Genomic DNA, 15,096 nt, shown 5'->3' on the forward strand with positions numbered 1-15,096 from the left:
CAGCCAGAGCTATACAGAGAAACCCTGTCTCGAAAAACCAAAAAAAATAAAAATAAAAATAAAATAAAATAAAAAAGTGTTTTAATAATAAAGATACAATAAAAAGGAAATGGAGAAGAATATGACTACAAATTGTTACTTTCTTTCTGAGAACATTTCATCAGTGTGTATCAATCATGTTCATGTACTTTGACAATAATTTGTTAGCACTCGAATTATTTAGAGATATACCTCTGAAGACTAAGTACGGGAATGTTAAGCTTTATTTGTCGACACCATGTACAGTTAGCAAATAAAATGTGTGAAGGGAAGCAAGGTAAACAGTCAAGAATAGCAAACCAGCTAAGTATATTAGAACCCGTTCGTGTGATTGACAGCAGGGCGGCTTCTTTTTACTGTGGTGTTAGGCTCAAACCTAGGGCCTTAAGCCTGTGCCTTACAACTGAGCCACACCAGTTTCTTCCAAGAGGCAGTATCTCACAGTATCACACAGGTCAGTTTCCAGCTCCTGGCCCCAGTGTCTTTCCTCAGGTGCCTATATATCTGGAATTACAGGCAATATAACACTGAGCCCAGCCCATGCTAATTTTAAAATCATACCTTCCAAGAACATTTAAACAGGCAGGAAAAAAACAAAACAAAACGTTGCTAGTGTATAGTAAGTGAAAGTAGGTGCAATCTTTTTATGGTGTCATCTCAGTATCGTGGTGTGTATATGAGTGTGTGTATCCACGTGTGGGTATGGTCTTCCTATCTAGATTGTAGCTCATAGAAGTCGGTATCCATCTTTAAAGGTAATGTTAGTAGTTCTTAACTTTGTCCTCTGTGACATAGTGTGCCAGAATTTTATACTTGACGTTAAGAATGTCTACCTTAAAGTTTGAGGGCAGAAATAGCTAGAAATAAGAACTGCCAGAGACCATGATCTTCAGTCTTGCTAAGGAAGCATTTCTTTTTAAATCTTCATTGTAGTTTTTTACAGTAGTTAGCCTCTGAACTAACTTGTTGTAGTTATAAAATAATTAGTAAAATAGCTGATATTTATATTTCTTTTCTATTCTGTACTTTTGAACTCCCTCCATGTTGCAGGGATCAGATTTTTAATTTCACAGTAAGCTTTTATTTGCTTACTCCAAATAAGCTAAAATAAAAAGGGAAAAGAAAAAAAACCTCTTGCCTATGTAACAGCAGGACCACATCCACCCTAAGGGTTCTTTAGGACCCTCTGAGAAAGACAAGGGTTCAGGGCAGAACCTGTTGAACACTAACCAGCACCAACCCAGAAGTGTTGTCATAGTTACTCGGAGACAATGAGAAATGCTCGTTTGTGAATACAGTAGTCTTTGAATTAAAAGTACTTTTTAGGATCTAAATATTTGGAAGGTAATTCTTTATTTCTTTGCATCTAGGGTTATTCCCAATTGTCAGTTCAGATCCAAAACAGCACGTCTTAAAACATTTACTGCTAACCAGATTGATGAAATAAAAGACCCTTCAGGACTCTTTTACATTCTTCCTTTTCAAAAGGTAATCTAATTATGTTTCATTTCTAAAATTATAAACCTATAATTTGTGTGTGTGTGTGTGTGTGTGTGTGTGTGTGTGTGTGTGTGTGTGTTATGAGCATGCTATCATGCCATCCCAGGCCTTGTGTGTGGCCACCAGGGGACAGCCTTGTAGAGTTGGCTCTTCTCTTTTATCTTTATGCTAGTTCTGGGGATGGCACTCGGGTTACCAGGCTTGTGAGGCGAGCTTCTTTACTTCCTAAACCATTTTGCCCTTAATCTCATGTTTAAAAATTACTAAACTATTCTTGATAATTAAGTTTTTATTTTGTTTTGTTTATTTTATTTTAGGGATACTTGGTGAATTGGGATGTTCAACGACAAGTTTGGGATTATCTTTTTGGAAAAGAAATGTATCAGGTAACAAGTTAGAGTATGTATTAAAATCTATTTCTATGTCTTAATTCAAATGAAAAATGGGGACTTACATTTATAAACTTGTGTGTTAACATTTATAAACTTACAGTTATATGTATATAAGGCACTCAGATATTGATTTCCCTAGATTTTACTTATTTATTTTTGGAGACGGAGTCTTACCGCATAGTCTTGGTTAAGCTGGAACTTGCTGTGTAGAACTGAGCAGCCTGGACCTCTGCCTTCTGAGTGCTGGTATTAAAGGGATACACCACCACACTTAGTATGGTCTTCTGAATATTTAGAAAATATAAGTAAATAAAACCTCTGGGTTGGAAACTAAGTGCAGTACAGATCATCTTTGTGAAGCTCAATATTAAGTTTTTACTTCCTGCTTCTACTGTTCCTCTGTGTATGCTAGGGTGTGAAACCAGGACATGTGTGCCTGGTGCCACATCCTCAGCCCAATATTTCCACCATTACCAGACATAAAACATCCCTTTTCTGTTTCCCAAAAAGATACGTTTGCCCATATATTTGAATATGTGGCTGGTGCAAGAGTTTTGATGGCTTTTTTTTAAAAGATTTTTTTAAAAATTAAAAGAAAATTTTAAACTCTTAACCTCTGGACAATCCCACTAGCCCCAAATTTTATGTCTTATATTACTATAGTGTAACAAGCTGAGAGGATGGTCAATTTTTAATCTACCCCAAGGATATGGAAAAACTCTCCCTCTGTCACCCATGATATTGAAAGGAAAGAAGCCCAGGGGGAAATGAAACGGAGACCATCTAGTTGCCAGGAAGACCTGCACCACGGGCACCTTCTCTCAGGCTAACCCTGAAGACAAGGAGCTCTGGGTAAAGCTTGTAGACACCGTCAGAACAACCCTCACTGGCAGGGATGGGGGAGCAGTGTCCAGAACCTGAACTTGGAACTGCCAGTACAGAAAAGGCAAAGGATAAGAGACTAAACAAGGCTCCATGTGTACTCCATGCTGAGTTTTCTGCAGGTAACAGTCCTCCAGAAAGACCTCCGAAAGCTTCGTGCCTTCTTCTGTTTATGACAGAGCAGTGTGGCTCCACTACCCGGGTTGCTTCAGCCCTGACTTTTGTTTTTAACTGTTTGACAGTTGGGTAGTCCCATATTAATTTTTAATTTATTGAGGTAAGATTGCAGCTAGATTGAGTTCAAATCCTAGGTATCGCCCTAAGTGACTCTATGAACCTGAGGTACCACATTCAGTTTTTCTGTGACTCCATTCATATATTAAATGAGGATTACAGTCAGAATTATTATTGTAGATAATTTTATTACACACATACACAAAGCATTTTTGATCACTATAGATTATAAAACTTCTGGGATTTTTTTTCTCCCACAGGTTGATTTTTTAGATACTAATATTATTATAACAGAACCATATTTTAACTTCACTTCAATCCAAGAATCAATGAATGAAATCCTATTTGAAGAATATCAGTTCCAAGCAGTATTAAGAGTAAATGGTAAGTTAAAAGGTATTATTGAAATTAAATTATGAATAAGGTTATAAGTGGAGTAAAGAAATTCAAGGTCCTGAGAACTAGGCAGCAGCTCTTAGGTCTGAAGGAAATAAAGCACGGAATTGTTATTTTAAGCATAGAACTTTAGTTTGGCCTTGTGGCACAGGCCTGTAATTCTGGCAGCTTGGGAGGCTGGGGCAGGAGGATTGAGAATTCAGTTTGCCTGGATAGCAGACTGCGTACAAGGCCAGTCTAAGCGACTTGGCGGTAGCCTGCCATGCAGTAAAAAGAGGCTAAGTTATGAGTTCCAGGTCTACCAGACTGTAGAGTTAGCTTCTGTCTCCGGTCCCTTCTTCCATATTAAAGCCAGCAGTGACAATAGAAAAAAATTGTATATTCTTTTCTTTCTCTACCTACCACATAAGTATGACTTTTAAACATTGAAACATTGATATCTTAAGACAGTTATAAAGGGACTAGAGAAATGGCTTAGTGGTTTAGACCACCTTCTGCTCTTACAGAAGACCCAGCTTGCTTCCCAGCACCTATGTTAAGCAACTTCAACCACGTGTAACTCCAGTGCTCTGGGCTCTGCAGGCACCTGCACTCACATGCACAGACATAGAGTTAAAAATAAAGTCTAAAAAAAACCCAGACAATTATACATACAATTTAGAGTTAATTTTTTTTTTTTTAATTAAAGGCTTTTTTGTTTTAATTTGTGTGGTTTTGTTGTTGGTTGTTTTGTGTGTTTTGAGACAGGGTTTTTCTATAGCCCTTGCTGCCCTGGAACTCACAAGAGATCCACCTGTCTCTCCTCCTGAGTGCTTAAAGGCAGCTTTTTGTTGTTGTTTCTGTTTGCCTCGTTCGCTCCTTTTCTTTATTATTTTAAAGTACTAGCCTATTGTGGTCTGTTCCTCTTCCCCACGGCATCCTGTGAGCAGCTGGTGCTCTCAGCGCACACAGGTATTTCCGGGATAATCCTTCTGAGCTGTGCTGCATCATTGTCGACAGCGGCTATTCCTTCACGCACATTGTTCCTTACTGTAGAAGCAAAAAGAAAAAAGAAGCAATTATTCGGTGAGCTACATTTACTTGTTATTTTCATTCTCCTTTTATGTCACTTTCCTGCTCTTTCTTAGGATGAAATAGGTGATAACTGAACCAAAGTTGATTTCTCTGCTTTTAGGATAAATGTGGGTGGAAAGCTCTTAACGAACCATCTAAAAGAGATCATATCCTACAGGTAATACTGGGCTTTGAACTTGGGAATGATGTGGTGCCACCATAACCTGCTAAAGGTTTGCTTAAAAAAAAAAAAAAAAAAAAAAAAAAAAAAAAAAAAGAAAGAAATGGGGCTGGAAGGATGGCTCAGAGGTTGAAAGCACTGTTTTCTCTTTAATATATAAATTTAATATATATAAATGTTTAAAAATTTAAATGATACTTTAAAGTTATGTTCAGTTGTTGCTCATTTCAAATTTTATCCATTTCTAAGCTGCATTTTGTGTGTATTTAGTGTGTGTGTGTGTGTGTGTGTGTGTGTGTGTGTGTATGTATGCACCATGATACCCATTTCTGTTCTGTTAGGCAGTTGCATGTGATGGATGAAACTCACGTGATTAATCAGGTGAAAGAAGACGTATGCTATGTGTCGCAGGATTTTTATAGAGACATGGACATTGCCAAGTATGTATAATGGGCATCCGTTATTTGAGAAATTGATTTTCAGGTGATGTTAACAGTTACGAAGTTTCATAAATCTCTGCTTTGTCTTTAAGGTTAAAAGGAGAAGACAATACAGTGATGATTGACTATGTTCTGCCTGACTTCAGTACAATTAAAAAGGGCTTTTGTAAGGTAACTTTTATTTTTTTTGTTGTTTTATATTTTTATTTAATGGGTATGGCTATTTTGTTTGCATGTATGTCTGGGTACTTGTGCATGTACAGTGCCCACAAAGGCCAGAGGAGAGTATCTGATTCCCTGGAACTGGAGTGACTGACAGTTGTGAGCCACTGTGTAAGTGCTGGGAATCGAACCTGAGTCCTCCAGAAGAACAGCCAGTGCTCTTCGTTGCTAAGCTGTCTCTCTAGCCCCTGTAAGGTGATTAAAAACAAAATCCTTCATACTATCTTCAGTGACAACCCCTGCCAGATTTGCAAAGTATTTCGCATTTAGCTAGATTGGCAGGGTATTACAATGCCTGCCTTCCTTGTAGCCGTGCTTTAGGCACAAATAGATAAATAAGTACGTTTCTCATTAAGATTGTTGTGGAGGACAAACTCCACTGCATGTTCCCAGTGTTAAGAAGCAGTTTATCTTGAATGTCAAGATAATTTTCCTTTGTCTTTTGATCATCTCAGGAAAAGACAGTTCTGTGTTGGTGAATGTGAAGTCTGATCCTCTAGTTACTGGCTTGATAAAGACTCTTGGGAAATTAAAAAAATTAACAGTATGAACAGTGGTGTCACATACCTTTAATCCCAGCACTTGGGAGGGAGAGGCAGGCAGATCTTGTGAGCTTGAGGCCAGCCTAGTCTATAGAGTGAGTTCCGGGACAGCCAGAACTACACAGAGAAACCACCACCACCACCACCAACAACAACAACAACATATAAAATATAAAATTCCTATTCAGAAATATAAGGAGATGGGCTGAAAAGATGGCTCAGTGGTTAAGAACACTGACTGCTCTTGCAGAGGTCATGAGTTCAATTCCCAGCAATGACACGGTGGCTTACAACCATCTTTAATGGGATCTGATACCCTCTTCTGGTCTGTCTGAAGACAGCTACAGTGTACTTGTATACATTAAAGAAAGGAAGGAAGGAAGAAAGGAGAGAAGGAAGAAAAGGAAAAGAGGAAGGAAGAAAGAAATGTAAGGAGACATGATAATATTCATTTAGAACTCTGGGAAATTGGCAACAGCCTAAGTAATAATATATTCATATAGTAAACAGTAATGAAAACAACGCAGAGCTACATGACTCGCATGGCTCCACCCCAAAATGTAATATTTAATAAACAATCTATAGAAAGGTGTGCATACTTTCAGTGTTTATAGATTATATTATTTAGAATACAGCAACAATAGCTTCATTTTCTATAGTTTGAAAAGATTACATGAGTGATGAACATTGGATTTTAAAGGACGTGGTAATTTATTTGTCACATTGCATCAAGCTGTTTAATGGGTATTTGTATTTTATGGAAGTACTTGTACTGAGCATGCCTGAGATCTTTGTTTTTTTCCATATTATAGAGGTGAAATACAAATCAAAAATCAAAATTGCCCCAAACACTTTGACTGCAGAGCTGCCTCATTAGACATACTTGACCATCTGCACGTTTTGTATCCAATTATAATAAAAACTGAGTGATGATAAGAGATGCGGTGGAGAACATGACTCAGTGGTAAAGTTGTCAACCTCCATCACGTCACAGTGATTTCTAGTCCCTCCCAACCTGGCAGACACTGGAGTCATGAGGGCATTAAAATCTGTATGGTTTCCATTCTTCTTCCCAGGAATTTTTAGTTCCTAAGTTAGAAAACTTAATTTTTTTTACCTCCTGCAACTAGGAATCTTTCTCTCTTTAAGAACATTTCTCCCTCCGTGTGAGTGGCATGCCATTAGAGTATCAGACGTGATCTTCTGAGTGTTCTCAGATCGGCACCTGCTCAGCAAGCCAGCATTGGAGAGGTTGTCCTTACAATTGACCAGTATTTGTTCTCTGTGCCAGGGGAGGGGTGAGGTGGGAGGTGACGCACTGGGACAGACGGTCAGACACAGCACAAGAAGCAGGTAGCAATAAGGTTGTTGGGAGGTTTTCATTGATCTGTGACCTGGCCAACAGAATTGAGTAGGAGCTTGTGCTTCTTTAGCTACATACAGACTTCTTGGCTCTGACCTGGATGGCTTGGTGCCTTGGCCTGAGTGGGCATAGCTAGGAGTGAAGCAATCTGGAACCTCAGCACGGCGGGCAAGAGTTCAGGAGTTTCAGTAGGAGGATGTGTTACAGCAATCTCAGGCTGGAAACATCTGAGAGGAGGAAGCCATAGTTGCTGGGTTTCGCACACACTGACCAAATCATTAGGCAACACTCATACTTGGATCAGAGGGAGGCTATGCCATTGCAAGCCTGACCCTTAAGGGGAAGACTATGCCAGTTCCCCTAGGCGTTGTGGCTTCGGTCCTTTACCTGGCAGTGTCTGTATCCTAATTAGATTCACTCAGGGCTCCATCTACTCCTTACAGTCACTGGGGCTTCCTAGGTGCCTCACACTAACTGTTAATGGCTTTCATGTGTAATGCACACTTTATCAAATGAGAACATAAAGTTAGTTGAATTGGACTCTTGCTAAATGAACTATTGCAGTAAGTATATTTTTAAAAAGAGTATTTTAGCCAGGCGTGGTGGCACACACCTTTGATCCCAGCACTTGGGAGGTAGAGGCAGGTGAATTTCTGAGTTTGAGGCCAGCCTGGTCTACAGGGTGAGTTCCAGGACATCCAGGACTTACTATACAGAGAAACCCTGTCTCGAAAAACCAGAAAAAAAAAAAAAAAAAAAAAAAAAAAAAGGATATTTTACTCTATTGATAAATGTTAAAATTTATGCCTTATATGCAGTCATGTTTAGTCATTTATATGAAAGTTATATTGTATATGTAGTAGCTTAATTTTAAAATTTCTTTGAATTGGGCTGGAGAGATGGCTCTGTGGTTAAGAGCACTGGCTGCTCTTCCAGTAGTCCTGAGTTCAATTCCCAGCAACCACATGGTGGCTCTGTAATGGGATCTGATGCACTCTTCTGGTGTGTCTGAAGACAGCCAAATACATAAAAATAAATATATCTTTTTTAAAAAATGTCTTTGAGTTGCTTTACTACTTGCTTCCCTGCTAAGGAGACAAATATCTATGACACTAGAAAACCACTCCTGCATAGATGACAGACTATGTTTGTGGGCCTTTGTACTTTGTACCTTAGTTAGGGTTGTGTTGCTGTGAAGAGACCACAGCAACTCTTATAAAGGACACGTGTAACTGGGGCTGACTTACAGTCTGTCGTTGTCATGGCAGGAAGCATGGTGGCACACAGCAAGCATGGTGGTGGAGAGGGAGCTGAGGGTTCTACATCCAGATCAGCAGGCAGCACAGAGAGAGTGACACTGGGCCTGGCTTGAACATCTGAGACCCCTAAAGCCACCCCCAGTGGCAGACTTCCTCTGACAAGGCCACACCTCCCAGTAGTGCCTCTCCTTGGTGACAAAGCATTCAATCTACGAACCTATGTGGGCCATCCTATTTAAACCACCACACTTAGGATATTGTTGATTTGAACTGGGATACATGAGTCAGGAATGCTTGGGAAATATAAAGCTTTGATTTTCTCCTGCTGATAAAAGGAGCAATAACAACAAATAGAGAAATAAGATTTGTAGTATCATTGGACAAACAACAGAAATTTTACTTTTTCTCAGAAAGAGGATGCCTATTAAAGTATAAATTGTCAGACCTAAATTGAGAACATTCCTTTATCTTTAGTGATTACCACTTTTGTGCAGAGCCAATATAACACAAACTGACAGTTTCTTTAATGGTACTGGAAATAAATGTATGAGGTCCATTCAGTTCAGTAAATCACAGACTTCTCTGACCAGCTTCTCCCATCCTTCTAAATCCCGTCAGTCGCCTCTGTCTAAAACAAGGTTTTGGAATTGTACCCTTGAAAACAGAAACTCCTTGTGCTTCCAGATTACATATTAATGACTAATGGCATTCGTGCTGACATTCAGCAAGGACACTGAGTGCTGGCTCTTTTCCCTGGCTAGATACTTGGTCAGTCAGCCTGATCATCATCTGTAAATCAGGGCTTTAAAACAGCTATAAACCTTTAATGTCCTTCAGTCTTTATTGGCCTCAGGTAGTTTTCCAGTATTGAAAAAAAATGAATTAGCCGTTAAACTAAATTTAGTGTGTGTGTTTTTTTTCTTTTTCTTTTCTTTTTTTTTTTTCCTTTGAACAGGGTCTCATACTATAGCCTAGGCTAGCCTTAGACTTGCACAATCCTCTGCTTCAACCTCCCAAGTGTTGGGATTGCAGGTGTATAGACCATACCAGGCTGTGGTGGTTTGAATATGCTTGGCCCATGGGAAGTGACACCATTAGGAGGAGGTGTAGCCTTGCTCGAGGAAGTGTGTCACAGTGCTTTGAGGTCTCATTTATGTGCTCAAGTCTGGGCAATGTGATCCAGACTCTTGTCCTGGCTGCCTGTGAAAGACAGTGCTCTTCTGGCTGCCCTTGGATCAAGATGTAGAACTCTTGGCTCCTCCAGCACCATGTCTGCCTGCACACTGCCATGCTTCCTGCCATGATGATAATGGACTGAACCTCTGAAATTGTGAGCCAGCTCCAATTAAATGTTAACCTTATAAGAGTTGCCTTGGTCATGGTGTCTCTTCACAGCAATGAAACCCTAACTAAACACAGGCTTAATGTCAGTTGTAAGTTAATTAGTAAATTGATAGAGAATCTTTTCCATTCTACCACAACATATTCAAAATATTTGAAGAATATATGTATTACTAATGAGTAATGTATGTGTGTATTCACATATACGTATTCACATATGCACTGTACACGTAAGACAGGATGCTACTTCTTCTATGGGGAATAATACTGGTTTTCTTACTACAACAATTATTTAAGTGGGTTAGATGTGACTTATAGTTTCTTTGTTTTCCTGGGAATATTGTATAGTTATCTGAAAAGTTATATTTAAAATTTATGCTATAAGCAGAGTGTTCCCAAATGATAGCAAGCTGAATCATTTGTATCCAGGCTATAATGTCTGGGAATATTCCCAGTGTGCTTTGGGCAGATATGATAGAGTAAGGCACATGACCTTCCTGAGCCTAATTATACCATGAATGAAAGACGAAATGCCTGTTCTTTTTTTAAAAAATTTATTTTTATTATATCTAATTACACTGTAGCTGTTTTCAGACACACCAGAACAGGACATCAGATCTCATTACGGATGGTTGTGAGCCACCATGTGGTTGCTGGGATTTGAACTCAGGATCTTCGGAAGAGCTGTCAGTACTCTTTTAACTGCTGAGTCATCTCTCCAGCCCCCCAAAATGCCTGTTCTAAGTGTTGTGTGAAATTTGTGGAATACTGTACATAGAATGTCTAATGCAGTTAATGGCACTGTGTTATTTTGCATGTCACTGCCCAGGAATGTTTTGAATACCTATTATATACAAGGGACCGTGTGGTGTACTAGGCAATGCCTATGTGATAAACACTATAGGTTGGGGAGGACTACATATATATTAAGGAAACAACATATATACATATATATGTGTGTACTTGCATCTATATGTGAATACACACATACATTACTCATTAGTAATACATATATTCTTCACATATTTTGAGTATGTTGTGGTGGAGAACTGCATCTATCAACTGGATGAAGTGAGTGACCATGGCTGAATTTATAGGAAATGGTGATTGTAAGACTGAACAGGAGAATCGTTTTAATGATGTAGATGGACAGAAGGACAAACTTTTCTAGCTCCTTCGGGATCACAGCTCACCGTCTAGGGAGGTTAGCAGACCCTAAAGGGGAGAATAGGCCTGATCACGTAAAGTTTGTGTTTGCTATATACACCCAATGCAGGTTGGCATTAAAGGGAACATGTCAGTAATGTAAAGCATGCCTTTGCTTAATTATTTGGAAATGGATAGTTTATTGCTTGAGAATTTCACCCATGCATTCAATGCCCTTTCAGACCTCTGTCCTTCCTCTCTTATTCCTCCCTATCCTTACCACAGTTTTCCTTCCAAACAAAATGTGCTGTGTTGGTTTTTTTTTTAACTGAGTCTATTTAGTGCTGCCCATGTATGTATGGGTGTAGACCATCGACTGGAGTGTGACAGCCACATGTACACGTGTGGCTTCGCCACTTGTCTACCTCTGAAGTAGGGAATGACCTAATGGGGAACACAGGAGAGCAGATCCTGTTACCACATCGTCTTTATTTAGCAATGGAATCACTGTACAATTAGAGGTCAACAGTGAACTCTCCTCCTCTGTTTCTCCTTTTCGTTCTGTTAAAAATGCAGAGTACAGCTGGTAGATTGTCTGCAGGGTGGGATTGCCATAGGAACATAGAATTTTTTTTTTTTTTTTGAGACAGCTCCCCCCACCTACCCCACACCTATCCTGGAACTCATTATGTAGCGCAGACTGGCCTCAAATTCAAGCTAGATCCTCCTGCCTCTACCTCAAGTTAGGTTTTATTTGTATGCTATAGCAACAGGAGTGAAAGCCTATTTTCTAACTTTTGAGAATCATAAGACTTCTAATAAGAAGGTGGTTACTCTACTAGTATTACATATTTCTAATTATTGTTTGTTGTATGAACAAGGTAATGTGGCTCAAACTCTTTATCTTACTTTGCCTTAAGCCCAGAGAAGAGATGGTGCTGAGTGGGAAGTATAAATCTGGGGAACAGATTCTTCGCCTTGCCAACGAGAGATTTGCTGTTCCAGAGATACTCTTTAACCCCTCTGACATTGGCATTCAGGAGATGGGGATCCCAGAAGCCATTGTCTATTCAATCCAAAACCTACCTGAAGGTACGTTGATGGTCAGAGTAAAGTGTTAAAGAGCGATGGTTTTGAAAAATCATAATCACAGGACTGTTTCATAGGCAATTTAAAAAAATAACATCTATATTATTGGCAGACTTTCCAGATCCTATAATGCCTTTAAATAATTCTTGGTTGGTTTGTTCTGGGTCGTAAATTGTATTTGGAAAAAGTCATTATAGTTTATTTAAGCATGGATATATCTTTCCTTAAGTATTAACTTGCTCTGTTCATTTTAGAAGAGTCTATTTATTTATTGAGGCACACTCTTGCTATGTAGCTCAGACTCGTCTAGAGCTCAGGATCCCCTTGCTTCAGGCTCCTGAATGTTAGATTTATAGGTGTGTGCTAGAAGGCTTGCTTGACTGAAAGTCCTAACCTCAATTTACATAGAGTTGAAATGTAGAGGGTTTTCTTTTTTCTTTTTTGGTTTTTTGAGACAGGGTTTCTCTATATAGCCCTGGCTGTCCTAGAACTCACTCTGTAGACCAGGCTGGCCTCGAACTCAGAAATCCGCCTGCCTCTGCCTCCCAAGTGCTGGGATTAAAGGCGAGCACTACCACACCCAGCGAAATGTAGAGGTTTTAATGGACTGCTTTTTCAGCACTTCATAAGACTGATTTATTCTGAATCCTGAATGATGACAGGATTACTCTTTCTTTCTTTCTTTCTTTCTTTCTTTCTTTCTTTCTTTCTTTCTTTCTTTCTTTCTTTCTTTCTTTCTTTCGGGATTATCCTTCCTTCCTTCCTTCCTTCCTTCCTTCCTTCCTTCCTTCCTTCCTTCCTTCCTTCCTTTCTTTCTTTTTCTTTCTTTTCCTTTTTTCATTTTTTGGTTTTTCAAGACAGGGTTTCTCTTTCTCTGTGTAGCACTAACTGTCCTGACTCAGTAGAACAGGGTAGCCTGGAATTCCCAGGGCTGCCCGCCTCTGCCTCCAAGGCTTACATCACCACTACCCAGTCATCTGGATGACTTTTAAGAAGATAGCCAGGAAGGTGGCTAGGCCTTTGTGTATGAGCCTGAGTTAGTTCCCCAGAACTTACATAAAGATGGGAGGAGAGAAACAATGTTGCAGAATTGTCCTCTGACTTCTACACTTGGTCTGTGGCAAGAATGTCCCTCCCCTATCCTGTGACACAGTGTGAGAGTGTGTTTGTGTGTCTTGTCTGTCTGTCTGTCTGAGTTTATATGTGCCATATGCATGCAGGCATTCTTAGAAGCCAGAAGGTGCCATGGAGCAGGGCAACAGGCAGTTTCAAACTGCTGGATGCAGGAACTGAACTTGGGATTTTTGGAAGAACAGTAAATTGTCTTGGCTCCAGCCCTTTCTATCAGGAACAGTAGTGGCACCAGAGGACATCTAGTTCACACTGTGTGCTCTCCCCTCGCTGAGAACAAAGTCAGTTCAGCTGTTGCATTGCATGACTGTTCTCCTGGTTCACAGTTTATATGCAGTTGCAGTCATGACATAATAGCCACACAGGGCTAACCTAAGGCAACTTTACCTTGATGAATAGACACAGTAGGCGTGAGGTGGCCAGTGCCCATTAGTTCCTGGGTTTGCTCTAGGTTTCTAATCCTGGTGTGCCTTGTGATGCCTAGTGTCTGCCATCATGTGCCTTAGTGTGTTAGTTCACTCCTGCCTTCTTGGTTTAAGGGCTAGATAGATGGTGAGTGTTTCCCCATCAAAGGTATGTAGTGTGCAATAGATATTATCTGTTTTAGTGTGAGGACATAGAAATTTAGACTAGTAAGTTAAAAATACCAAGGAAGGCCTTTATATTACAGAACTTTCTAGTAAAGGCCCCCTTCATTTTAAGAAAGAAGAATGGTAATTATGATTCAGAGTCTGCTGCAGAAAGTTCTTTATGTATGACCTCTATGCAAATATGATTGGCAGTCAGTAGTTCACCCACCTTAGCGTTTTGTTTTAAAGACCCGTAAGGTCACATTTGACTGTCTCAGGGTCTCCACTGTGTATACTATTGCCTTGTGGTAAATCTTAAAATGCAGCCTCATGTCACGGTGGGGCAGTAATCCTGGTACTCTAGGGAATGAGGCAGGAGGATTCCAGTTCAAGGCCGTCCTGTCCCATATAGTGGAGCCTTGTCTTAACCTGCAGCAACAAAGATCTTAATAGTGAACACAAGAAAAGAATGTAAAATCTTAACAACAGACCCCAGGTTGTTTGTTTCCTGCCACGCCCACACATTCAGCTGAGTCTTCCCAGAGACAAGTAGAGCTTCTAACGCTCTTTTTCTTCTCTTCTTTCCTTTCTTTCCTTTTAAAGAAATGCAGCCACATTTTTTTAAGAACATCGTTTTGACGGGAGGAAATTCCCTTTTCCCCGGATTCAGAGAACGTGTTTACTCAGAAGTTCGGTGTTTGACGCCAACAGACTATGATGTTTCTGTCGTGTTGCCTGAGAAGTAAGTGTTGGTTTATAGGGAAGCAAAAGCCAGCTTGCAGGAGGGGGGCTCGTGGAAGACGTGACTTTAAAGCTGCTAGATACTGGCAGATTTGTTCCCCGGCAGGATTCTTCTTCTCTTTCTTTCAGAAATGAAACCTCAGTTCTTGAGTGAGGTAGAAGAGCTGGCATGTAAGGGGCCAAGCACAGCATGGACACACGACAGGAGCTCCGTGACAGGAGCTTTCCATGTGTGTCTCAGTCCTGCTTCCAAGGCCTGTTACACTTGGAAGAAGCCAAGCTGTTCTAGATTTATCTTAGGTGTACCAACCTCAAGATAGGTTCTCTGAAGAATAGAAGTCTAAGAATTGATTTACTAAGGGAAGCACTGTCAGTACATAACTTTGGGGATTTTTTTAAGTTCTAAATGTTTTTGGCGAACCATTATAGTTAACTAGACTTGTTTTTTTTATTAAAATGGTGGTGAACTCACTTTGTAGACCAGGCTGTCCTCGAACTGAGAAATCCGCCTGCCTCTGCCTCCCAAGTGCTGGGATTAAAGGCCTGCGCCACCACGCCCGGCTTAGATCAGGAGTT

General features: G+C 40.0%; 1 protein-coding gene across 1 annotated transcript in view; it reads left to right on the forward strand.

The window, feature by feature from the left end:
* Actr6 (actin related protein 6) overlaps window positions 1–15,096 on the forward strand; it is a 19,377-nt gene that overhangs the window by 2,653 nt on the left and 1,628 nt on the right. The window contains exons 2-10 of the mRNA XM_021205336.2: window positions 1,410–1,527; window positions 1,857–1,925; window positions 3,308–3,431; window positions 4,373–4,508; window positions 4,618–4,674; window positions 5,019–5,117; window positions 5,210–5,288; window positions 11,911–12,082; window positions 14,383–14,521. Coding sequence (XP_021060995.1) covers window positions 1,410–1,527; window positions 1,857–1,925; window positions 3,308–3,431; window positions 4,373–4,508; window positions 4,618–4,674; window positions 5,019–5,117; window positions 5,210–5,288; window positions 11,911–12,082; window positions 14,383–14,521 — 993 coding nt within the window. The remainder of the gene's footprint in view (window positions 1–1,409; window positions 1,528–1,856; window positions 1,926–3,307; window positions 3,432–4,372; window positions 4,509–4,617; window positions 4,675–5,018; window positions 5,118–5,209; window positions 5,289–11,910; window positions 12,083–14,382; window positions 14,522–15,096) is intronic.

Source organism: Mus pahari, chromosome 9 (genome assembly GCF_900095145.1).
Source record: "Mus pahari chromosome 9, PAHARI_EIJ_v1.1, whole genome shotgun sequence".
NCBI lineage: Eukaryota > Metazoa > Chordata > Mammalia > Rodentia > Muridae > Mus > Mus pahari.